We start from the raw sequence: 26236 nt of genomic DNA, 5'->3' as shown, positions 1-26236 counted from the left end.
AAAAGGTTTGAAGCCGTCTTACGGTTGCAGCCCAAGCAGTTTGATTTGAAGTCCAATAACTGTCTCCGGTACCGGGTATGGCCATTAGAAGTGGCTTTTTAGCCATTTGGAGCTTGAAACTAGCTATCCCTTTTTTTTTTCTTTTCCAACTATTGTAAGCTAGCTTGTAACCTCCTTTCTAGTTTAAACATTTAGTGGATGATTTGATTTATCACAGCACTGAAAACTGCTATATGCTATTTTAAACCTGACTTAGTTATATCTTAACTCGTTTAGTATACAATGGATTTTCTCTACTTAATTGTACTCAATGTTTCATGCTCATTTAAGTGACTTAATTAAATACATGTTAATTAGGTACCTGGGATGCCCTTAGCTTCATATTTTGGTTATATATTAGGTAGTTGGGATGTTGGTACCAGGTCCCTTCTTATTCGATTATTGCCTATTTATATATATAGCCTACTAGCCTAACGTAAACAAACTACAACACAAAATGTGGAGGAATTATTCAAAACTCACTCTAGACTCATGCACCCACAACGTCCATATCCGACCTAACTCGGTCAACCTAGGACTACTTCTCCAATAACTCCCCTAACATGACCACCAACTAAAACAACTTAATATACTACTAATTAATTAAACCAAATAATAAAAACCATAAGTCAAGATTAATTCCAAATGGGGACTTCCAAATCAAATCTACCAGAGCATGCCCCTTTAATTTTCTGCGAGGATAACCACAAACCCATCATTGATGCACAAATGATGTGGCACCATCATCCATGGCAGTGCGTTGAGATCACGACATCTCTATTAGTGCTCTCTGGGTACATTAGCCATTATGATGATTATTTTGTTGTAAGAGTATGGATCAAATTTAGGATAATTTGTTTTGTCTTGATGAGAGTGATGGTATCAGATTGAATAATATGAATATGGATTAGGGAAACAATAGGCTAAAGATTTCTTGATTAATTTTGAATATATGGAATGCATACATATTCAGAAGAAAACAACTATCTTAAATAGAGAGGATTACAACGGCTAAAGACATAATACCTAGTACACATGCTCTATTATTCAAATTAAAAAACATACTTAACGATAACATAATTTAAATTAATGACTTCACGTGCAAGAATAGACCAGCTGCACAAGTGCATAAACAAGACATTGATCATATTTTCCCTTGATCAATGCTCCACAACTCCTAGCCAGTGCCTAAAATACACAAACTTTTCACGAGTCACAACCTTGGTCAACACATCAGCGAGTTGTTCATTTGTGTTACAGTGTTCCAACTTAACTTGATCCTGATTAACCATTTCACGAATAAAATTGTGTTTTGAGTTCATTGTGTTTAGACCGGCTATGCATGATGGGATTCTTGCTTAAGTTGATTGTGGACTTGTTATCACAGAACATTATTGTAGCTTCACTTTGAGGAATACCAAGATATTCCAACAATCTAGGCCATCGATGAGGGATATAACTCACGACCCCTAAGCTGAGACGTGAAAAGCCAAAAGCAAGAAGATCTCAACTTGAATCTTTGGAGAGGAAAAATTGCTTTACATGAAAGAACCAAACGAGCTCCTCGCAGCTTCAGAAGAGCTATTCTCTAATATTGAGAAGAGAGTCGTGCGGGTTAGTATAAATCACAAGTACCCTTTGTCACAAGCGGCCCGAGCCAATTCAGACATGGAGAGTAAAATAAAATACAAGTTCTATAGTGTTGTTACCCTGAGTACTAATATGATACCTAATGCCCAATTATTTTGTATTTTGTGTTCTTCTGTGGAAATAAATATTCCGGTTACGTTTTCTATTTCTGACTATCAGTTGATATGTCGGTTACTTTCACTAGACTTTACGTTCGGTTACCATTATAGCCTATAAATGAAGGCCTGGTTGTAATGTTTGAAGATTATTTTTGATATTATAATAAACTTTCTTCCATATGAGTTTTATAGAAATGTACTTTTTGTTAATGTTAATGTTTTTGATGTCGGTGTCTCAGTAGCGGCCTGTCTATCCCCTCTGAAAAATGAAATGCTCATGACCAATCAATAACTCTGCTATGATCAGTAGGATTTTACTAGATATTTTCGTTTGTTTTATAAACGTTACTAGAACGTATCTGGTCTCATTCGTTTCCGTCCTATCTAGTTCAATTTTATACCTATAATTAGCCTTTCCCTCAAAAAGAGGAAAAAAAACAAGCAATTATATTCATTTACATCAAACCTGACGAAAAATAACACGAAACATGTAACAACAAAGTATATCGAAACTGCACAATAACACACATTTTTATGAAAATCGCTTAGGCATTGTCGAAAATATATTACTTATTTGGTATCAGCACAATGGAACCCGTTGTTTTCCGACTCTCAAGATCTGAATGGGCTAGGACTGCTTGCGACAGAGGGTACTGGTTGACCCGAACTCGCAAGACTCCCTTTTCAATATTAGAGAATACCTCTTCTGAAGCTGCAAGGAGATCGCTGCGTGCTTCTGTGTAAAGCAAAAACTGTGGAATGGTGAAAAATACCGATTTGTATGTAAGGTGCCTATACGTTAGCTCGGGTTCTCCAGATGCCATCCCAAATGAAACCATGTATCCACACGTCTTCACGCACGCCAACGATCCCTTCATAACCACAAGTGATTAATTAATTAATTAATTATGAGATTAAGTTTTGTTACAACTTTTAGTTACCTCAAATGTGGCTTTCCCAATAGAGTCATAGGCTACATCAACTCCTTTTCCGGATGTGATCTCCATAACGCGATCAACAAAGTTTTCTTCGTTGTAAATAATGACATGGTGGCATCCGTCTTCCTTCGCTTGAACCGCTTTCTCTTTCGTTGAAACGGTCCCAATAACTGTAGCCCCAAGAGCGTTCGCCCATTGGCACGCTAAAGATCCAACACCTCCAGCCGCTGCATGGTAAAGTATTGTATGCCCAGGTCCAACCTGGATATAGCAAAATGATAGTTACATATTTTATTAAAAGGAAAATTGGTTTTTATTAGTCCCGACTATCGTCTTTTGGTCACTGCCGGTCCCAACTAACGAATTGGCTGCTGACGGTCCCAACTTTTAACGTATTTGTTCCTAACAGATTGCGACTAATATAATTTCGTTAGTTTCAGGTTGCCGGAAAAATTTTCGCCGGAAAACACACATTTTTTCCCGAAAACTCAACAATTTTATCCCAAACATTATGCTAACTTTTTATCGTACCTTTAGGAACATTTTTATAGTAAAAACCTCAATTATTGAGGTCGCCGGAACACTAGTACCATTGTCAGAATCAGTTGATGGTGCTTAAGTGATGGTGATTGGTTGGCAGTGAGTCAATTGGTGGTGGTGGCGGTGTTTAGGTGATGTTTTCCGGCAAAAAAATTGACTTTCCTGGGCAAAAACGTTTTTCCAGCGACTTGAAACTAACGGCGTTAGGATTCTATTAGCCGCAGACCGTTAGGAACAAATACATTAAAAGTTGGTACCATTAGTGACCAATTCGTTAGTTGGGACCAGCAATGATCAGAAGGCAATAGTTGGGACCAATAAAAACCAATTTTCCTTATTAAAAAAAGTTGAGGAACAATTGATTAAAAGAAATTTTGAATTACCTTAAAGCACCGGCGGACTAAAACTAGAGCCGTTAATCCCTTAAAGATGGCAGCGGCAGCTATGATAGGATCAATAGATGGCGGTACGTGTACGACTCTTTCAGCTGGAAGTATCTGTTCTTCAGCGTATGCGCACACCGGGAAACCGGCATATGCCACAATATCTCCAACCTTACAACTGGTGACTTCTGGACCTATTGCTATTACAACTCCAGCTGCCTCCATACCTTCATTTTGATAGTAAGTTAATTAACTTAAATTTTAACTAATATTAATCATGATTTGGATCAAACATTAAAACTAATATACCGGGTGTGTAAGGTAATGGTGGAGAATAACCAATAAGTAGGCCTTTGCGCATATAAACGTCTAGATAGTTTATTCCAATCGCGATGTTTTTCATTTTGATTTCTCCGGTTTTCGGTTCTCCTAACTCCACATCATCTAGTTTCATCATCTGTACCATTAACTCAATTACATTAATAAGCGAACACTAGCAATAAGCCAAGAATCGGAGCCGAAATTGCTTGAATATTAACTATTTACATAAAAGAGAATCAGTACCTCAGGGGCTCCATGTTCATGAAGTCTAATTGCTTTAACCATGGTGAATCTGAATAATTTAGTGAATGCTGGGAATTGGTGATGACTGGATCAAATATAGGTGTTGCTAGCTAGGACTATATGATCTCAATTCTTGGAGTATCTTTATGGCATTTTGCAATGTCAATGTCACATTGTCACCTATTAATTAATTATAGTTTATGTTATAAGAAAACTGATTTTTGGTACCTTTTTGTTAAATGAATAACTAGCTTTCTGGTGTGTAAGGGTATTTCAGTCTTCATAAAGTAACTTACTCTCTACATGTATCCTTTGCATATATGATATCATAATCAGTAATTAATAGAATTTATAACCATTGAGAACTAAATGCAACTTAGAGCACCCACAACAACAAGCATTCACAAGAGTTGCCTCATCAGCTTCGATAAATTCTTTCAAAAACATGCATTTTTTCATAACTACAAATCTTCATAAACTGTCATCTGATCACATACTTCTACAATTGTGGCATTGATTGAGATGTGGTGTAATCATCCATTTTTATGTTGAAAATGGATGTTTTAATGAGAATTGTATAGTATGGTAATAATAAATGGATGAAGGTATGTGCTTTATTATTTCTAGATTTTAGTTATTTAAAAAAAAACTTCTAGCCATTAAAAGGCCGTTTTTTAATAAAAAAAAAATTGTATTCTTGATTAAACCATTAGAGTTGTAAACCTCTTATTGTGGGCGCTCTCATACCTATAGTTTACAAATATATATTTCTTTAGGTTATATCACATCGTCATCACCATAACCTTATATTGCTTATTAATATGCCGGCCTTATTTTATTTTGTGATGCGTAATTATATTTTAAATTTGTGTAAAACGCCATTTTTATACGACGGTATATGTTATGTCTCTTTTTTTTTTGATGTAATAGACTAATAGTTAGTAGGACAAACTTACAAAAGAACACATGAAAGTAACACCCACAATTTAAATAAAGTGTCGTCCTCCATAAAGCCACCAAGTCGATAGAGTTCAAAAACAACCTTTTTCTTTAATTTTATTTGTGACTTTTATTCACAATATGCCGGCTAATATATGCTTCTTTTATTGGTACAAATATACTGTTAAGGTACTGTTAAACGAGACGATATTTAAGGGCGGTTTGATAAATCTCATTGAGTGGCTTGGAGGAGATTTAAATAATAATTCGTTTATTATTATTAATAAGTTTGTCTTATTTTAATTAGGCTAGTCTTATCCTAAAACCTATTTGAGTTGGGTTCAAATTGTGTATTTGAATACGAGTAGGACTCGAATTAAGGGTGTTATATAAACCCTTGATTCACATATATAGGTTTATTAAGTTTTTTCGTTAGTCGTTTTTTTCTCTTAATAAAAAGTTGGAGCCTTTTTGTTTGTCAAAGAAAAACTAAGTCAGCAAAGAGTCGTGTCTAACGGACCCGATTCGTTCGCACGAAATCGTGGTTATCAATCGAAGTCCAGCAAAGACTCGTGTCTCACGGACGATTGCCACCGGCGATTATCCTAGCTGTAGATTGAAAGCTTACGAGTGAAGGAGAAGAAACTTAACAGATGGCCAACATGTCGTTTGTCGCGGGAAGTAAACGGCTGAATCAAACTAATTACCAGGTTTGGTCGACATATGTTATGTCATACCTCCAAGGTCAGGACCTTTTGGAGGTAACCATCGAAACCGAAACGCAGGTGCCAAGAAACGACACCGGAGGTGCCATCGGGAAGTGGCGAGTAAAAGTCGGGAGAGCGATGTTCGTGTTAAAAAAAACAGTTGAAGAGGAGATGTTAGATCACTTTCAAGAATCCGAAACACCGAAGCATGCATGAGATATTCTTGAACGACTATTTACGAAGAAAAACGACACCCGATTACAACTTCTTGAAAACGAGTTGCTTTCGGTTACTCAGAAGGATATGACAATTCCAAAGTACTTCCATAAAGTGAAATCGCTTTGTCGTGAGATTGCCGAATTAGATCAACAATCAAGGATCGGAGACGCGATGATGAAACGGATTATTATTCACGGGTTGAGGACGGAATTTCAGTCGTTTGTCGCTGCTGTTCAAGGTTGGCCGACTCAACCGTCACTCTCGAAATTTGAAAAGTTATTATCCGGACAGGAATACTTAGCCAAACAGATGGCCGGTGTGTCGGTGTGTCGATCTCCGCTGTACCGAAGCAAGAAAACGAGGCGTTGTTTGCGGGCAAAGGAAAAGGAAAGTTCAAACCCAACGATGGTTACAGCAAAAAGAAACTGTGGGATCGAAATAGACCCGAGGAACAAAACCAACAGGAAGGAAGCATTGATCGAAAGAATAGGAACCGCAATAAAAAGGGTAAACGTCCGTCGTTTAAAACTTTTAAGTGTTATAATTGTGGCATGCGAGGACACATCGCAAAGTATTGTACAGCGAGTGCAACTGAAGAAGGAAACACCGCAACAACGCAAAATCGAACTGAAGAGCCTTGGGATGTCGAGGCCCATTATGCCGGAATTGAAGAAGTTCATGCTTTAATGGCTACGGTAAAACTCTCTTTAAATTTATTAAATGATTGGATTGTGGATTCGGGTTGTTCGAATCACTTAACGGGTGAAAAGGAGCGGTTAAAGAACCCGGTTAAGTACGAGGGTAATCAGGTGGTATTTATAGCCGATGATTCGCGACACGGCATAGCTCATATTGGTGAGGTTGATCTCTCATCAGATTCCGAGGAAAGTGGTTTTGTTCTTAAAAACGTGTTTCATATTCCCAGCATGAAAAAGAACCTGTTGTCGGTTCCTCAAATCACCGACACCGGACAATATGTTCTGTTCGGGCCAAACGAAGTGAGTATTTTCGATAAGTTCGAAACTAATTCCATACCTGTTATTCAAGGGAGTAAGAGAGACTCGGTTTATGTATTGTCTGTCGGGACTTCGTATGTGAATAAGGTGAAAAGGAATCTAAACGCGGATTTGTGGCATCAACGTTTAAGCCGCGTCAGGTATGATAAACTTCAATTAATCGTGAAAAAGAAGTTGGTGGCGGGAATACCCGAACTCAAAGTAAAAACGGATGTGGTGTGTGGCGGTTGTTAGTTTGGAAAGGCTCATAAGCAACTGTTTGATAACCCTAGTTATCGCGCTAAAGCCCCTCTCGAGCTAGTTCATACCGATGTGTTCGGTCCGGTGAAACAACCGTCAATTAGAGGTATGAGTTATATGATATCATTTATTGATGATTATACGAAATATTTGTGGGTATATTTCATGAAGGAGAAAGCCGAGGCGTTTGAACGTTTAAAAGAATTCAAGTTAGAAGCCAAAACGGGATCTAAAAAGGAGCATCGAGTGCCTCTGTTCCGATAACGAAGGCGAGTATACGTCCCGTGAATTTTCCTTGTTTCTAAAAGAAAATAGAATTAAACGCCAACTAACGTGTTCTAATACTCCCGAGCAAAAGGGGGTTTCGGAGAGAAAGAATCGCACCCTAACCGACATGATCGGAAGCATGATGCGCAACAAAAAATGTACCGGGGAGATTTTGGGCGGAGGCAATGAGTACCGCTGCGTTTATAAGTAACCGATTGCCACAACTAGGAATGGGATACGAGTCACCATACGAGAAGATGTTCAAAATCCAACCGAATGTTAGTTACTTTCGAGTATTTGGATGCGTGTGTTACGTGTTCATCCCGGGGCATCTCAGACACAAGTTAGAGAAAAAAGCAACGAGATGTATTTTTGTTGGTTACGATAATGAAAAGAAAGGGTGGCGATGTTGTGAGCCGAGTACCGGGCAAATTTATGTGTCTCGGGACGTAATATTTTATGAATACTCATCATGGTAGTCACCAAGTAAGGAAGTCTTACCCGACACACATGACTTACAAAAAGAGTGTGATGAGTATGTTAGGGTTCAGGTTGGTGACAATGACCTAGAAGAACAATCTGAACAAACAATTAACACCGAACGTGAATTTTCAAGAACACGAAATGGGCCACGTTCTGATCCATGGCGAACCGGGTCGTTAGTTAGTCAAACAAACGGTCAAACCAGCACCTTAGTTGTACCAGTTAATACCGAAGGTGATGTACCGGCTGTCCGGAGGTCTGATCGAGTCAGAAAACAGAACCCGAAGTATGCAAACGTTGCCTTACTTGTTAGTCAAGAATTCGAACCCGAGACGGTAGAACAAGTTGTACGAGATCCTAAGTGGATGGAAGCAATGAAGCAAGAGTTAGATGCTTTAGCCAGTAACGAGACCTGGCATCTTGTTCCGAAGCCGGGTGATGTAAAACCAATTTCGTGTAAGTGGGTTTTTAAAATTAAAAGACGGGCCGGCGGGTCGATAGAAAGATATAAGGCTCGATTAGTGGCACGTGGTTTTTCCCAGGAGTACGGGATCGATTATGAAGATACGTTTAGTTAAAATATCTGACCCAAACCAACCCATACAAATTTCAAAGCAACCCAAAGTGACTCATTTGAAATGCTTTGGGTCAAGATTGCCACCTCTAGTTCTACCCGAACACAACCCATATGTTTTATTGACTATCTAAACTAGTCAAACACGTGACAAATTGTCGGGTTGTAAATGTGTCAAAAACAGGTTGGCCGGTTAACCTTATTAAATATACATTTTTGACCTTTTATTTTATTTTTAAACGGGTTTAGAATGAATTAAACCGCCTATTTAATTAATTAAACGGATTAAACTTGACAACCCAAAACCTGTTTATTTTCATGTTGTGTCGGGAATTACTACACATTAGTATGCAATGTTGACCTTATGCATTGGTTATAATTTGACTTGAATAAACAGGAAGATAGCTCAAGTTGTTTTGGGATACTATATGCTTCCAAAACCGATACTTTTATCAATATTTCTGAGATTTATGCTGTTGAGTTCACTGATTGGGGCTTTGTACATGAAACCGCAGGATGCTTGTCTGGTCATTTATCCGAGGTTTGCTTGTCATATCAATGGATTTGGGTGACGGGTTAATACGGGCTATGGTTCAAACAGGTCAAAACGGGCTATGGTTCAAATGAGTCAATGGTTTATGGTTCAAACGGGTATATAATACTAGTCAAAACGGGCCAACATGAATTAAGTAAAACAACGGGTCAAACGATTAGTTGTAGTCAAGCCGTTTGACCCGTTACAGTTAAATATTCATTAAATTCGACACCTTTTAGGGGCCGACCTTAAATTTGATTAGTTTCTTGCAGATGTACAGGTTCAGAGTGCATGGTGTCCAAATGTCAAAAAGTCAACCGTCTCGTTTGACTCCAGTTGTTTACACTTTTGGTCATGACAACAAGCAAACATGTAAAACATGGGTTAATCAATTAAACACGTTGCTTGGCATGCAAACCGACAGGCCTAACAATCTTCTGGTATGTTTAATAATTACTGGTCACTTAATCTTAATGACGATTGTCGTTTTCTAGTTTTTTATAAATCTTGATTAGGTTTTTGTTAACCCGAGGAGTGGAAAAGGAAACGGATGTCAAATTTGGGAAAACGTTGCTCTGCTCTTTTCTCAAGCCGAAATAAAAACAAAGGTACCACACAACATTTGTGATTTAAAAATCGTGTTTTCAAATACTTTCGGTTTGTTAAATCTTGATAACTTTTATTTTATAGTTTATTGTGACAGAGCGCACAGGTCATGCTTTCGAGGCAATGAGTTCTATTACAAATGAGGATCTTGCTTCATAAGATGGAGTTGTTGCTGTTGTAAGTTTTGTATTTCTAAACACTATAAAACAATGGGAAAATGACCAAAATGTCCATTCAACTCACACCCGTTCTATTATGTCCAGCCCAAAACCAATCGGGCCACCTAGTTATTCTACCCAAATGACCGAGGGACACGCGCCAAGAATGTTTCCCGTCAGCCACCTTTTTTTACCGCCGGACAAAAATGTTCCTGGCCCCGCCTGGTTATTTCGAAACCAGGCACTGGGTGGATTTTTTAGGCGTCAGGTGGATTTTGTAGGCGTCGGATGGGATGGTTTTTTTTCTAGGCGGCTACTTGATTTTATAAATCCAGGCGGCTACTAGATTAATCTAGGCGCCACCTGAGGTTTTCAAATTCAAATCCTTTATAATTTTTTTTCAATCCTTCATAATTTTTTTTCCATAAAATTGTTTATAATATCATATTTGAATTTTTTTTTCATGAAATATGATTATTGAAAAAAAATCCTTATTAAAAAAAGATCTTATAACTTAAGTTATGAAAATTGTTTGATTCTTTTTTTTATATACGTAAGTTTTCATAATCAGATTTTTATAATATGAAAAAAGTTCTTAAAAGGATATGAATTCGAAAAACCAGGTGACGCTTAGATTAATATAGTAGCCGCTTGGATTTATTAAATCTAGTAACCGCCTAGAAAAAAAACACCTTATGCCTGGAAGAAACCACCCGAAGCCTAGAAAAATCCACTTGGATTTATAAAGTCTAGGATTTTTTTTATTTGAACTATAATATATATGATGTGATTCAGGGAGGTGATGGTCTTTTTAATGAGATTCTAAATGGCGTTTTGTTGTCAAGACATAAAGCTCCATACCCAGCTGTCCCATCGGACCATGGTCAAACAGGCTATACCAGTAAAGCCATAGTTGGCCCCGGTCCAACCGTAACTATGGATGAACCATTGCCTTCACTACTTGATGAATCACAAGCCTCAAATATTAGTAAGTTTTTGGAAGTTTTTATTATTTGAAATTTGTATAAAAGTCCCCGTACTTTATTTGTTCTTAATTAGATCCTTTAACTTTAAGAAGCTTGACAGTGAAGCCCCTGGATTTTTTTTGTTTCAGTTTCTAAAGCAGTCCTTGTAATTTGCATTATTTAATCCTTTTAACTTTTTGAAAATGACAAAAAGGTCCTAATATGACATAAGTCTCTAAAATTTATAAAAAAGGTTTATATTATTAAAAAATATAATTTATTGAAATTTAGCTGAATTTATTGAAATTAAATAATATCAACCAAACATGCACAGTAAAATTTCATTCAAAGCAGAGCTATTAGAAGTTAAATAATGTATAAATTATAATAATATTATTATAATAATTAATAAAAATAAGTTATTGTCGTATTTTAAATTTATATGCTAACAATGTACTAGGATATCCTTTTTGGTCATTTTACAATATCCAATTCTGATTATTCAACATTGCATATTTTTGTAAGCAGACCGCGATCTCGAGATTTCTTTCCCAAATGACCGATTTCGCTTTGGACTCATTCCTTCCGGGTCCACCGATGCTATTGTCATATGGTATTTTTCATTTCTAGCATATGAAATTTCTTAGTAATTTTATTTTTAACATATGATTTCAATATCTTTACATATAGCAGTTTTACTTTATTATCGGTAAGTGAGCAACAAGCTGCGCCGCTATCCCCTTTTGGATCGCAAAACCTATTCTACTAAATATAAATCCTTGGTTCCTCGGGCTCTGCGAGTCACTGTGGACCACCTTCTGCACCCGTTCCAAGAAACGAACCGCCTCGGGAGCTAGAGATCCAAATGTGTCGAAGGCAAATGGAATGAACACTTGCTGATTCTCCAAACACGCTGCCTCATGCTTAGCAACCTTCCTAGATTCCGCTCTCAAAACCGCCTGTCTCGGAACGAAACCACTGTCTCTCAGCCCCACCATGGTGACACCCCAGTGAGGTCAACACATGCATGCTTACCCCCTGCCCATCCAAACACAAGAACGTCCGCAGGACGCAGTGTAGATCTTCTCTCTCTCGGATCAGCCAGAAAGTTAACACGTGCCTCTTTTTTGCTGAGATCCCGGCACGCCTAAGCACATCCCATAGGACATCTCTAACCCAGTCGTGACGATACTTGAACCCCGGCAATTCCTTACAGTGGAGGGCATGATCACCAAATTTATTCAAACATGCTTTTTTACAAATGGGGCATGATTCATCTGGAGGGAAAATAGGAATCATGAGCCGGTATTTAAGGATGGATCTGTATTCAACTTCCGACATACGTTGCCCAAGACCTTCAATGGGCACAACAGTCAAAAAATCTTGGGCATGAGCCCCATTGAAACAAGCAAAAACCGCCTTTGTATTCTCTATTCTTGCAGTACAACTGGAGCTCGTGATCCTGTGACATCAGCATTGCAAATTATTATCGGTAAAAGAATACGCCTGGATATAGCTCAGATTGTAACATGGAAAACATCACAAATATCCAAAAACAATCCCCGTGTACGATATACTGCTTCGTTTGCTGGATAGAGTCCTATCGTTTTTTTCTCCTCATGTGATGTAATTTCTTTATTCGTATTTTTCTCAGTTTCATTTGTTATTTTTTGGGTATATTTTTAAATTTTTATTAATGTTACTAGATATGGATTTTATGGCGATGTCATCAAAGAGCGAAAAATATCGATGGATGGGACCAAAAAGATATGATTACGCAGGAACAAAAGTGTTTCTTAAACACAGGTATTGGTTAATGTTTACAACTGTATTCTCGGTCATTATTAATATTTCAAAACCTGACACCCCCCCCCCCCCCCGTTTGTTTTTAAGGTCATACGAGGCAAAGGTAGCGTTTATGAAAGTTGAACCGGAGAAAACAGACACACGGACCAATCAAAAAAGATTAAAGACATGTTGGTCCTACCAAAGAACCCCAAAAGGGTCCCATGTCGTGCCAAGTGTCACATTTGTAACGCAAATCAAACGATGGACCCACAACAAGAATCAAAGCTGGTTACAGTTAAAGGACGGTTTCTTAGTATTAGTGCTGCGGTTATTTCGTGCAGAAATGAAAAGGCGCCTGATGGCTTGGTCGCTGATGCGCATCTTTCAAACGGGTTCTTGCATCTTATTTTGATCAAAGGCTGCCCGCGCGCTTTCTACTTATGGTATTATTTTTTAATTTTAATTGGTGAAATCGTTAAATTAAAATTAAAATAAAAAAAAACTATTTTATCTTTATTTACGATATGTAGGCACCTAATGCAACTAGCAAAGAAGGGTGGAAATCCATTGAACTTTGAGTTTGTGGAACGTTATAAGGTACAAGTTTTCTCTACTTTTGTTGTTGAATATAAACCGTCTTCTTTATTCGTGTGCAATGTTGGATTACTTTTTGTTTATTTATTTTTTGTGCAGACGAAGACGTTCACACTCACTTCATTTGGGGAGAAGAGCGTGTGGAACGCTGATGGTGAGGTTCTTATGGCTCACAAACTATCTGCACAAGTCTTTCGCGGGCTTGTTAATGCGTTTGCTTCTGGTCCTGAAACATAGTTTCATCGAATGTGAAACGACACATGCCACACCCACTTTAGGGCCTAGGCGTGTGATCCATAGTTGGTACCATATTTGTAAATAAATCAGAGTTATGGTTATTAGCGGAAGACTTATAAAAGCTTAAGGATCGATATTATAAATATTTACAATACAAAAGACGAGACAAAAGTCTCGTTTGGTTTTACTTGTTTATATGTTTTACAAAACCACCATATTTTAATATTTACACAAAATTATCCGAGCCATCGGATTCTTGAGCCTTCGTCCTTCAAGCTCTAATCTTGATTACCTGCAAAATGTTATAAAATACGTCAGCAACGAATGCTAGCAACGAATGCTAGTGAATATGCTGACGCTAAAATATTTTCTTTACTTAATCACCCCTCGAGACCACGTAAGTTTCGGCCCATCTTGGCTTAGGAATAATCAAGTTAAAAAATCATCATAAACTCGAGTCTCTACACTAGGTCACGTCAGCAAAACACCGCAGCGTTTTGACGTACTTAGATACCATAAATATACACAAGGTCATTCTCACTCGAACATACTTTGGTTCGGCCCATCGTGGCTGGAGGTCGTGACCAAGCGTGGTGCGATGTGCCCACTGCGTTCCACATATGTAAGGATCCAGACAAACGTATACTACAGCCTGAGGGCTAGGCTTATACTCTTATTTACAATGTTTTTAGAGACACGCTTAGCCTCATGTAAAGTTTTACACATAACACGTTTGATTGTTTGAAAACAAGTTTGTAAAAGTGGGGCGTATTCACCTTTTCAATGGGATCGGCTTCCAACACCGTCCGTGAGTCTTTCTCTTGCTATCTCGCACCTATAGTACGAGTATAACTTTTGTTAGTTGGATACACGATCCGGATTAAGACCTTTAGTCTTATTTATCTCGATGAACCTTTAGTTCAATATCTCTTTTACTTTAAAACCTTTAGTTAAAAAGTAATATTTATAAACCTTTAGTTTATTTATAAAACCCGACGTTTCTTCTTCTTTAAGAAACGTATTTATTTCTTTATTATTTAAGTATACTCATTATACATAAATAATATATTTTATAACAAAGAATTATCATATACACATATATATATTTTTATTTTTCTTTTCTTTATTTTCATTGTTATATGTTTCTTTGTTTATCGAGAATAACTTCGACTTGGGGTATTAAGTCTCGATAATATTTTATTTTTATTCTATTCGGGCATTATGCATACCTGTCTTGGCTTAATATACCCTACTCACTCGGGCAGCACTTCGACTCTATTCTCTTTATCAACACACGCTTGATCAACCCTTTGACACGTTTATTGAGACACCAACTCTTCTCAGCACGCACTTCGAGATAATCGTCGGGACGTCGGGACAGCACCTCCTTCTTGTTTGGAATGTCGTCGGGAAATGACACGTATTTCGAGGTAGTGGGCACGGAAAACGAGGAATCAGGCACAGAAAACGAGATGGATCGATGGCACGTATTTCTAGGTAGTGAGAGAAGTTAGAGTAAATGTGTGAGATTTGGTGTGTTGGGAATGAATCCCGTGGCTGCTATTTATAAAGCCAATTTTGGACCCCATCGCGTACCGCGATGGGTCCCTTGGCAAGTCCATCGCGTACCGCGATGTAGGCTTGCTGAGTCACAGCATAGACCTATCACGTGGCGACACGTGGCAGGCGCCGCGCCACGTGGCAGACGTGTTGCCACGTGGTGACAAGTGGCGGCAGACGTTGCCACCGTGTGCCACGTTTCACACGTGTCACGTTGTGTCAGATACCCCATCGCGGTACGTGATGGGGCTCTCTTCTGATCCATCGCGTAGCGCGATGGGTCAGGAAATCAGAATTTTCATTTTAGCCCATTGAGTTTGAAAATTGATAGTTTTGGCCCAAAATTTACGTGATGTTACATCCTCCCCATCTTGAAATAAATCTCGTCCTCGAGATTGCTTACGAGAAAAAGTGGGGGTATTTCTTTCTCATTTCGGACTCGAGTTCCCATGTATACTCGGGTTCTCTTCGGGAATCCCATTTTACCTTCACGATTTTCAAAGTTCGTCTTTTAAGTTTTTTTAATTTTGAATCTTCGATTTGAATTGGATTTTCTACGATTTTAAGTTCTCGTTAATTTCTACGTCTTTTAGTGGCGTCGAAAAAGATTCGTCAGCTAGACACTTACGCAAATTCGAGATATGGAATACGTCGTGTATTCCTTGCATTTCCTCGGGTAGTCGCAAACGATATGCAACGGTACCAATTCGTTCGAGTACCTCGAAGGGTCCAACGAATCGAGGACTTAATTTTCCTTTCTTGCCGAATCATACTATACCTTTCCATGGCGGACTTTCAAAAGTACTTTGTCACCAACATTGAACTCTAACGGCTTACGACGGACATCGGCGTAACTGTTTTGGCGATCACGTGCCGTCTTAAGTCGTTCTTGGATTTGAAGAACTTTGTCGGTGGTTTCTTGGACTATCTTGGGTCCAGATAATTGATTATCTCCGGTCTCAAACCAGCGCACGGGTGTTCTACATTTTCGTCCATATAATGCCTCGAATGGTGCGGCTTGAATACTTGCGTGATAGCTATTATTGTATGAAAATTCCATTAGTGGTAAGTGGTCATCCCAACTTCCACCAAAGTCAATCACACAAGCTCGGAGCATATCTTCCAACGTTTGAATTGTCCTTTTGCTTTGCCCATTGGTTTGTGGATGATAGGCGGTGCAAAGGTTTAATTTGGTGTCAAGTGCTTGTTGGAATCTTTTCCAAAAGTGAGACGTAAAGCGACTATCTCGATCAGAGATTATAGATAGCGGTACTCCATGTAAAGCAATAATGTTGTTCACATAAATACGTGCTAATCTATCCATTGAGTACGACTCATTGATAGGTATGAAATGTACGGACTTTGTCAATCGGTCTACAATCACCCATATTGCGTTATGTTGTCGAGTCGTCTTTGGGAGTTTGGTTATGAAATAAATGGTTGTTAACTCCAACTTCCATATGGGAAGTTCGGGTTGTTGAAGCAGTCCCGAAGGCTTTTGGTGTTCAGCCTTGACTTTCAAACAAGTAAGACATTTTGCTACGTGCGAAGCGATATCCTTTTTCATTCTGTTCCACCAGTAGTTTGATTTAAGATTTTGAGACATTTTATTACTACCGGGGTGCATCATGTACTTAGACTTATGGGCTTCGTTCATAATCTTTTCACGCAAGTCTTCAATGATCGGTACCCAAATCCGGTTTCTCATTCTAAGGATACCATCGTCACCTTTGACAAGCGAGTCAATGGTGCCGTTACATTTTTCATCGGAGATCTTGTTTTCATTAATCGCTTGAGTTTGAGCGGATTTGATTTGATCAATAAGATCAATTTGAAGTTCTAGCCTTAACGCTCAGACTCTTTTTGGCTTTTCGTGCTCTTTATCGGGAATTGGTTCCTCTCTTTCGTTCTCGGGACCTTTCCCTCTTTCCTCACGTCTTTCGGCTTCCTTTCGGGAGGCCTCTCGATTATCACTTTGTCGAGACATATTTTTATCTTTTATTCTTTTTCTTTTATCTGAAATTGAATATATTTTCTTTCTTAATATACAAGTTTATTTATTTCACATATATATACACATCATAAAAATGATATGTATATTCTTTTACAACATACTTTATATATTGTTTAAAGCGATATATAATTCTTATCCTTATTACATTATATTTTACATATATCACATAAACTATCTTAACACACAAAATGTCATCAACACTATCATTCACCCAATTGACCCTTTTAGTTAAAATATCTGACCCAAACCAACCCATACAAATTTCAAAGCAACCCAAACTGACTCATTTGAAATGCTTTGGGTCAAGATTGCCACCTCTAGTTCTACCCGAACACAACCCATATGTTTTATTGACTATCTAAACTAGTAAAATACGTGACAAATTGTCGGGTTGTAAATGTGTCAAAAACAGGTTGGCCGGTTAACCTTATTAAATATACATTTTTAACCTTTTATTTTATTTTTAAACGGGTTTAGAATGAATTAAACCGCCTATTTAATTAATTAAACGAATTAAACATGACAGCCCAAAACCTGTTTATTTTCGTGTTGTGTCGGGAATTACTACACATTAGTATGCAATGTTGACCTTATGCATTTGTTATAATTTGACTTGAATAAACAGGAAGATAGCTCAAGTTGTTTTGGGATACTATATGCTTCCAAAACCGATACTTTTATCAATATTTCTGAGATTTATGCTGTTGAGTTCACTGATTGGGGCTTTGTACATGAAACCGCAGGATGCTTGTCTGGTCATTTATCCGAGGTTTGCTTGTCATATCAATGGATTTGGGTGACGGGTTAATACGGGCTATGGTTCAAACAGGTCAAAACGGGCTATGGTTCAAATGAGTCAATGGTTTATGGTTCAAACGGGTATATAATACTAGTCAAAACGGGCCAACATGAATTAAGTAAAACAACGGGTCAAACGATTAGTTGTAGTCAAGCCGTTTGACCCGTTACAGTTAAATATTCATTAAATTCGACACCTTTTAGGGGCCGACCTTAAATTTGATTAGTTTCTTGCAGATGTACAGGTTCAGAGTGCATGGTGTCCAAATGTCAAAAAGTCAACCGTCTCGTTTGACTCCAGTTGTTTACACTTTTGGTCATGACAACAAGCAAACATGTAAAACATGGGTTAATCAATTAAACACGTTGCTTGGCATGCAAACCGACAGGCCTAACAATCTTCTGGTATGTTTAATAATTACTGGTCACTTAATCTTAATGACGATTGTCGTTTTCTAGTTTTTTATAAATCTTGATTAGGTTTTTGTTAACCCGAGGAGTGGAAAAGGAAACGGATGTCAAATTTGGGAAAACGTTGCTCTGCTCTTTTCTCAAGCCGAAATAAAAACAAAGGTACCACACAACATTTGTGATTTAAAAATCGTGTTTTCAAATACTTTCGGTTTGTTAAATCTTGATAACTTTTATTTTATAGGTTATTGTGACAGAGCGCGCAGGTCATGCTTTCGAGGCAATGAGTTCTATTACAAATGAGGATCTTGCTTCATATGATGGAGTTGTTGCTGTTGTAAGTTTTGTATTTCTAAACACTATAAAACAATGGGAAAATGACCAAAATGTCCATTCAACTCACACCCGTTCTATTATGTCCAGCCCAAAACCAATCGGGCCACCTAGTTATTCTACCCAAATGACCGAGGGACACGCGCCAAGAATGTTTCCCGTCAGCCACCTTTTTTTTACCGTCGGACAAAAATGTTCCTGGCTCTGCCTGGTTATTTCGAAACCAGGCACCGGGTGGATTTTTTAGGCGTCAGGTGGATTTTGTAGGCGTCGGATGGGATGGTTTTTTTTCTAGGCGGCTACTTAATTTTATAAATCCAGGCGGCTACTAGATTAATCTAGGCGCCACCTGGGGTTTTCAAATTCAAATCCTTTATAATTTTTTTTCAATCCTTCATAATTTTTTTTTCCATAAAATTGTTTATATTATCATATTTGAATTTTTTTTCATGAAATATGATATTATTGAAAAAAAATCCTTATTAAAAAAAGATCTTACAGCGTAAGTTATGAAAATTGTTTGATTCTTTTTTTATATACGTAAGTTTTCATAATCAGATTTTTATAATATGAAAAAAAGTTCTTAAAAGGATATGAATTTGAAAAACCAGGTGGCGCCTAGATTAATATATTAGCCGCTTGGATTTATTAAATCTAGTAACCGCCTAGAAAAAAACACCTTATGCCTGGAAAAAACCACCCGAAGCCTAGAAAAATCCACTTGGAATTATAAAATCTAGGATTTTTTTATTTGAACTATATTATATATGATGTGATTCAGGGAGGTGATGGTTTTTTTAATGAGATTCTAAATGGCGTTTTGTTGTCAAGACATAAAGCTCTATACCCAGCAGTCCCATCGGACCATGGTCAAACAGGCGATACCAGTAAAGCCATAGTTGGCCCCGGTCCAACCGTAACTATGGATGAACCATTGCCTTCACCACTTGATGAATCACAAGCCTCAAATATTAGTAAGTTTTTGGAAGTTTTTATTATTTGAAATTTGTATAAAAGTCCCTGTACTTTATTTGTTCATAAATAGATCCTTTAACTTTAAGAAGCTTGTCAGTGAAGCCCCTGGATTTTTTTTGTTTCAGTTTCTAAAGCAGTCCTTGTAATTTGCATTATTTAATCCTTCAACTTTTTGAAAATGACAAAAAGGTCCTAATATGACATAAGTCTCTAAAATTTATAAAAAAGGTTTATATTATTAAAAAATATAATTTATTGAAATTTAGCTGAATTTATTGAAATTAAATAATATCAAACAAACATGCCTAGTAAAATTTCATTCAAAGCAGAGCTATTAGAAGTTAAATAATGTATAAATTATAATATTATTATTATAATAATATTACATTATTATAATAATTCACATTGTACAAAATTTAAGTTCTTAAATCGTTAGAACTTAGAAATAAAACTAAATAGATATGATAATTAAAAGAGAAGAGAGAAACAAGAAATAAAATAGAAAGGAGAATAAAAGGAAAAGGAGATTATTATCATTATCATTATCAGCAATCACATGATGTGTGCATAAGTTTGAAAGATCTAGTTGACTAGTCTGAAAGGGTTGATATTTTTACGAGTAAAGTGTCACTTACGTCCTTGTGGTTTGGCAAATAATGCGAATTTAGTTCAAAAAGTTTATTTTTTTCATATGGACCCTCCACGTTTCCCAGTTCTTGCCAATTACATCCAAATCACTAACCCCGTTAAATTTTATCGTTAAGTCTGGGGTAAAAATGCCTTTTCACTCTTTTTTATTATAATACTTATTTCAGTGAACTGTAGTTTTCGTCCTTGTGGTTTATCCAAATATGCGGTTTTAGTCAAATAGTTTCAAGTTTGCAATTTTCGTTCTTGTGGTTTTATTTCACTTGTAATTAAACCCGAATTTATTAACCTCGTTAAGTCTAGTTGTTAACCCATTTGCGTGGCCCTCATGTGATGATCATTTTTGTCGTTTTTCTCCTTAAATAAACCCCATTCCTAATTCAACCCCCCCCCCCCCTCGCGTGAGGGGATGAGATGTATTTGAGGAAAAAGGAAAAAAAGAAGGAACAAAACTGCCCCTCACATGAAGGACACACTGATGAGTTTAACGACCAGACTTAATGAGATTAGAGAATTCGGGTTTAATTGCAAGTGAAATGAAACCATAGAGAAGAAAACTGCAAATTTGAAAACTATTGGACTAAAACTGCAGATTTGGACAAACTAGAGGGACGAAAACCGCAGTTCACTAAAATAAGTATTATAATAAAGAAAGAGTGAAAAGACATGTCTACCCCTGACTTAACGATAAAATTTAACGGGGTTAATGATTTGGATGTAATTGGCAAGAACCGGGAAACGTGAAGGGTCCATATGCAAAAAATAAACTTTTTGGACTAAATTCGCATTATTTGTCAAACCACAAGGACGAAAATGGCGCTTTACTCTTTTTTTTTTTACTTCTGTTGACTCTTTGGTGGTCAAAGTTGACAAGGAAGTCAAAATTAGTCAATGGGACATAAGCAAAAATTGACGATTTGGGTATTAAATTGGAACACCAATCTGAAACGGAAAAAACCAACCCAAAAAAAAAAACTAAAACAAAAACCGAAAAAACACTGAAAAAATAAGCAGAATTTGATGATTTGGTTTTATGTTATTATATAAACCAAACTTTTGGTTTGGTCATGCATATAATAAAAACCAAAAACCGAACAAGAACCGAATTTATAAATTTCTTTTTTTTTATTTTAAGTTACATATAAGAATTTTAATAAATAACATAGCCCATATATTTTAACCTACATGTATAATAATCAACTAGTATTAACTAACAAAAGGTTTCAAGTCCAAATTCAATATTTTAGGTCAGGTTTTATTTCCCAACATTTTCAAGCTCGAATATCAAAACTAAAAAAAACTGAATTAAATATAAGAGAAATCTGCAATTTGCCTCCCTGGTTTATATCGTCGGGAACTGGAACAGCCACTGAAAAAGAATTTGCACATAATGGACCACTGGATTTCTCGGGCGGGTTTTTTTGACTCCCACCGTCAGTTAACTTCCTTTGACCTGTTAAAAATTGTTGAAATGACCTATTTACCCCTCTTCATCTTCATCATCTAACCCAATGTGTGTGTTCTTGGTGTAGACGACCGACCAAATCCTTCACCATTCATGATCCATCAAATTAATCTCACCAATCTTCAATTCAAACCTCACCATGACAAAACCCCAATGTATCATCTCTCGTCGTTCACCGGAGGCTTTCTCTCCAGTGACTCGCCGGCCAAAAATCCAACAAGTTCCACACCCTTACCGAACACTCCAGGAAGGCAACCAGGTCTCGCGGTTGATTGAGATTTATGCGCATTGCACTTCCATAGGCTCGCAAGTCTTGGTGTCAAGGGTTCGGTAAACAAGTGCGTCCCTCTTACAGTTACTACATATCCGTCTCACGAATCATCCTCAAGGAGAGGGGAGTAAAAAGGTGGGATTTCTTAAGGAATTTCCCATTAAAAAAAAAAAAAATCTTTTACCCTTATTTTCAAACCCGCACAACGGGACGAACCATATGCATCATGCGACGATCTAAATAATTATGAGTGCACGCATAATTATCAAAATCCTCGCATGGAACTCATGGTGAATACGGTTGTGTGTCATAACTCGGAACCTAGGGTGACGGTACAAATATAGATGTGATAAGGTCATGGTGGATACGCCGCCGGTACATCCTATAAATAAGTGTCCTTATCATACCTTCCATTTGTAGCGTTAAACAGTTCATTCGAAGTTCTGTGTTATTATTTATTATAAAAAAAAATCTCTCTTGATTTTTGTTTTCCTCCTTTATGCTATGGTATTTTTCTTTATTCTTTAATTTCGGGACGAAATTTCCAAAAAGTTGTGAATACTGTAACATTTTGGGTTTTCCGTTTCCCTTTCGGTTTCAGGTACTTTATCAATTAAGTTCGTTGTTGTTTAACATTCTATTTATTTATTTATTTTAATTGATTATAACTATAATTCATGTACAAAACTAACCCCTCAACTAACTTCAATATACTTTTGAACCATCAACCACTTATCAAGGACCAAACTGCAAATATTAATTAAATTCCTTTCTTCCTCTTCCTCACCTACGATCGGCCGACGAGAACCCCCCCTATCTTGGACCATAATTTTCGAACTAATTACGCGTAATTGATCATGCTCATATTATTCCTTACCTTAATTCGATTCTACCGACACTCTATTCATGGTAAACGTTAACGAATTGACAGCTATTATACCAAAACGAACCGCGGCTCAATCCCCTTCATAACACTATATAAAATCGATCATTTTGCAATTAAACTCGTCCACACCCTCCTTACTGCATCGCGACCCAAACTCCTAAGTCTAATATCTCTTACGCCGCTGTTAAGATCCAGTTTGTATTCAAGATAAGAGCCGCAAACCCTATTGGCCGTCCACCCTCAATCCGTCACGTAATCTGGTAATTAAAGCATACATCTAATTCGTTTTTAACTAAGGATCATTAACCCTAAACAAAATATAATCATCATTAACATATTGTCGATCAATTGGAAACAAATGGATCTAGGGTTTTTATTTGGATTAAGGAAGAACAAGACTGTGTGTTTATGTTTAACTCGTGTCATACTATAAACGAGTTAGACACCTACCCCAATGGCAGGTGCGAGTTTCTTAGTCTGAACCAGCCTGGGGGCGCGGGTTCGAGTCCCCCAGGCCCGGTTTTTGAATTTATTTTCCAAATTTATTTTAATCTTTTTTTTGTTATTATTATTACACATATATAACCATTCTTAATCAATCTTTTTATTATTAATACACATATATAACATTAGATTAGCGCCATCTTAATAAACTGGATCCCGGTTTTTTGGTTTTTTTTTTTAAACATTTTCTCGCTAAATTATTATTATTATTATTATTATTATTATTATTATTAGTGGTGGTGGTGGTGGTGGTGGTGGTGGTGGTAGTAGTAGTGGTAGTAGTAGTGGTAGTGGTAATAGTAGCAGTAGCAGTAGCAGTAGCAGTAGTAGTATTTTAACACACGGAACTGTATAACCCCCCGAGAAGTCACCATCTTTCATTTATAACGTTCTAAAAATAGACAAATGATAATTAAAGAAACTCAACCCGAATAACAAGTCGTTAAATTAATTACAAATTTAAGCAAGGGAATATATGTCATAAATTGTCTTCGGTTTTTCAATAAGAAATACTTATCTTGGAAATATTAACTAGTATACAATTTAACTCTTATATAATTTCTAGACCGGTGAACTTATAGTCATAAACCGTCACTTTTATTATTTTGCTCATAACTATTGTTATCGTTAACAACTAGGAACTGTTGTCGACATACCTCGAGGAGCTTGACCGTTTTTCATCCTAGCCTCCTCTTTTATTATCTCGTCCTCGTTTACCTTATTCGCTAAGGTGAGTTTTACATATCCCCCTTTTTCCATCGTTTTACTTTGGGGGTAGCATGTATACCTTATTTCACTCATTTTATTCCCACATCTATTTAAAACACAATTCAATAATGTTTATGTGTGATTATTGCATGCTCTATGATAAATGCTCTATGTGCTTAATTGTTTATTTTATGTTTGGTGGTTAGTATCTCATCCTCATCTATCCTCATCTAGTATGATCATACATTTACCCAAGTACGTTGATTTCGTATCATAAGAACGGGTCCACATCTATTTAGTTGTTTACATTTTCATAAGAATTGTAATACTCAACATTTACATATGAATTGTGGTTTTTATCTATATATGTATTTCAACTAAAACTTAAGTATTTTCACCAACATTCGTGTTGACAAACTTTATTTTTATACATGCTACAGGTACAAGTAATTTACATTGTTCAAGATCGAAGAATTTAGTTTTACCTTAGGATATTATTCAAAATACAAAACATGATGTAATTGTTGTTCTTTTTATTGAATTTGTGTACTTGTTTTGATATTAATGAATTAAATAATTATTGTCACTTTAATTAGTGTCTTTCGAGCTGAGCTACTGTCCAATCAATACGTTACGCCTCGGCATGTTCCGCCTTTGGTCGGGGTGTGACACTTTCTCTCCGGTGACTCGCCGGCCCAAAAACCCATCAAAACCCGACATATACCAACAAACCATAACAATAACCCACCACAAACAACCCATAAAGACTTCACAATGTTATGTAAAGACGATGACGAAGACGAAGATCCGAAGAATTTCGGCGCCGCGGTGGCCGGAAAAACGAGATGGCCAGAATCCATGGCGACGGTGCCGGAGGTTAGAGGTTTTGATCGGAATGATTTATGGGTGTGGTGGTTGAATTATTGAAGCGATTGGTAGTGGTATTTGAGAGATTTGAGGGTTTGAGTGATGGAATCTAGGGTTTGAGGATCTGAGAGATTCAATTAATTGTTATGAAACTGATGATGAAGATTATGAGATTAAGAGAGATTACTTTATGGTGGCTTTGAGGATTTGAGGTTGATGATGATGAAGATGATATCTGCTGATGATTATTACTATTTAGAAGATGAGTTATATTATTATTATGATGATGATGTTACGATGTTGCTGTTGTTATTTATTATTATTATTATTTATTAGAAGAAGATTACTAAAATACCCTTAATATGTTGGTATTGTTACTAAAATACCAACAGTCAACTGACGCTCAACTAACGGTGGGAGTCAAAAAAGCCCGCCGGAGAAACACAGGTGCGCAACATGCGCAAATTCTTTTTCAGTGGCTATTCCATCTCTTGACGATATAATCCAGGGAGGCAAATTGCAGATTTCTCTAAAAATAATCATAACCATATTGTTTTCAAAAACTTAAAAACCAAAATTTCGGATTTGTGAAGCTTGAGGCTACAGATTTAAAACCTTTACATGGTAACATTGGTTTTGAATTTCCTTTGGAGATAGATAGTTTGTAGAAGATATCACGTGTGATAACAATTATAAGTTTATAACTTTAGCATTATAACTTTATATATTTACATGATAACTAATCATCTAATACAACAAATTTTGTTCCTATAAAAAATAAGATATAGAAGGATAAAAATTCAGTTAACTTTAACCTAATTCAGCCATTTAAACCACCCTAGAAAGCACCATTTTAGTCTTCAACCCACCACAAAATGGCAAATAGGAGAGCCAAAATCAAGAGCACCCGAAAATCTTGTTTCTCGCAGGCTTCCACGACAGACTCCGATCATGGATCGTCTTCGTCTGCATATTTGATTGGTTGCAACAACGACCTATTAACCGAAATCCTTGTCCGGCTTCCCGCTACCTCCATCCTTCTGTTCAAATCCGTATCCAAACACTGGCAGTCGCTTTTAACTCACCCGCGTTCCATCCTCCGTTACAACAAGCTTTCGATCTCTCCTGGTCTTTTTATCTGCAACAAGTACGTCCCGTTTGATGCTCAAGATCAAAGCCCTTGTCCAGACTTGTACACTGACCGTAACGTAAACAGAATCTTGCAATCGTGTAACGGCTTGTCTTGAATCCCGTTT

At 37.0% G+C, this 26236-nt stretch overlaps 1 protein-coding gene, 2 long non-coding RNA genes and 1 pseudogene across 4 annotated transcripts; 3 read left to right on the top strand and 1 right to left on the bottom strand.

Annotated features, from left to right (window-relative positions):
* Window positions 1-2330: 2330 nt before the first annotated feature.
* Window positions 2331-4291, bottom strand: LOC143566803 (uncharacterized). Its single transcript, XM_077053401.1, has 5 exons — window positions 4213-4291; window positions 3958-4105; window positions 3649-3875; window positions 2729-2986; window positions 2331-2659 (listed from the first exon to the last, which is right to left on the bottom strand). Exons 1-5 carry the CDS (start codon window positions 4252-4254, stop codon window positions 2354-2356), a joined length of 981 nt encoding a protein of 326 aa, XP_076909516.1. The 5' UTR covers window positions 4255-4291; the 3' UTR covers window positions 2331-2353.
* Window positions 4292-9060: 4769 nt separating this feature from the next.
* Window positions 9061-9800, top strand: LOC143566804 (uncharacterized). The gene is made up of 3 exons (XR_013141290.1): window positions 9061-9198; window positions 9465-9632; window positions 9708-9800. It is a non-coding gene; the product is annotated as an uncharacterized LOC143566804 (long non-coding RNA).
* An 85-nt stretch (window positions 9801-9885) lies between these two features.
* LOC143566808 (ceramide kinase-like) lies at window positions 9886-13540 on the top strand (annotated as a pseudogene). The gene is made up of 8 exons (XR_013141291.1): window positions 9886-9975; window positions 10752-10944; window positions 11450-11534; window positions 12364-12512; window positions 12627-12727; window positions 12815-13152; window positions 13240-13306; window positions 13403-13540. The product of XR_013141291.1 is annotated as a ceramide kinase-like (transcript).
* Window positions 13541-17657: 4117 nt separating this feature from the next.
* On the top strand, window positions 17658-18666 carry LOC143566797 (uncharacterized). Its single transcript, XR_013141289.1, has 4 exons — window positions 17658-17883; window positions 18150-18317; window positions 18393-18485; window positions 18568-18666. It is a non-coding gene; the product is annotated as an uncharacterized LOC143566797 (long non-coding RNA).
* The last annotated feature ends 7570 nt before the right edge of the window (window positions 18667-26236 follow it).

This window comes from Bidens hawaiensis, unplaced genomic scaffold (assembly GCF_021521415.1).
Source record: "Bidens hawaiensis isolate Kalapana, Puna unplaced genomic scaffold, B.hawaiensis_p1.1 tig00023052_1, whole genome shotgun sequence".
In the NCBI taxonomy this organism is placed as follows: Eukaryota; Viridiplantae; Streptophyta; class Magnoliopsida; order Asterales; family Asteraceae; genus Bidens; species Bidens hawaiensis.
This window is presented reverse-complemented; position numbering and strand designations above follow the sequence as displayed.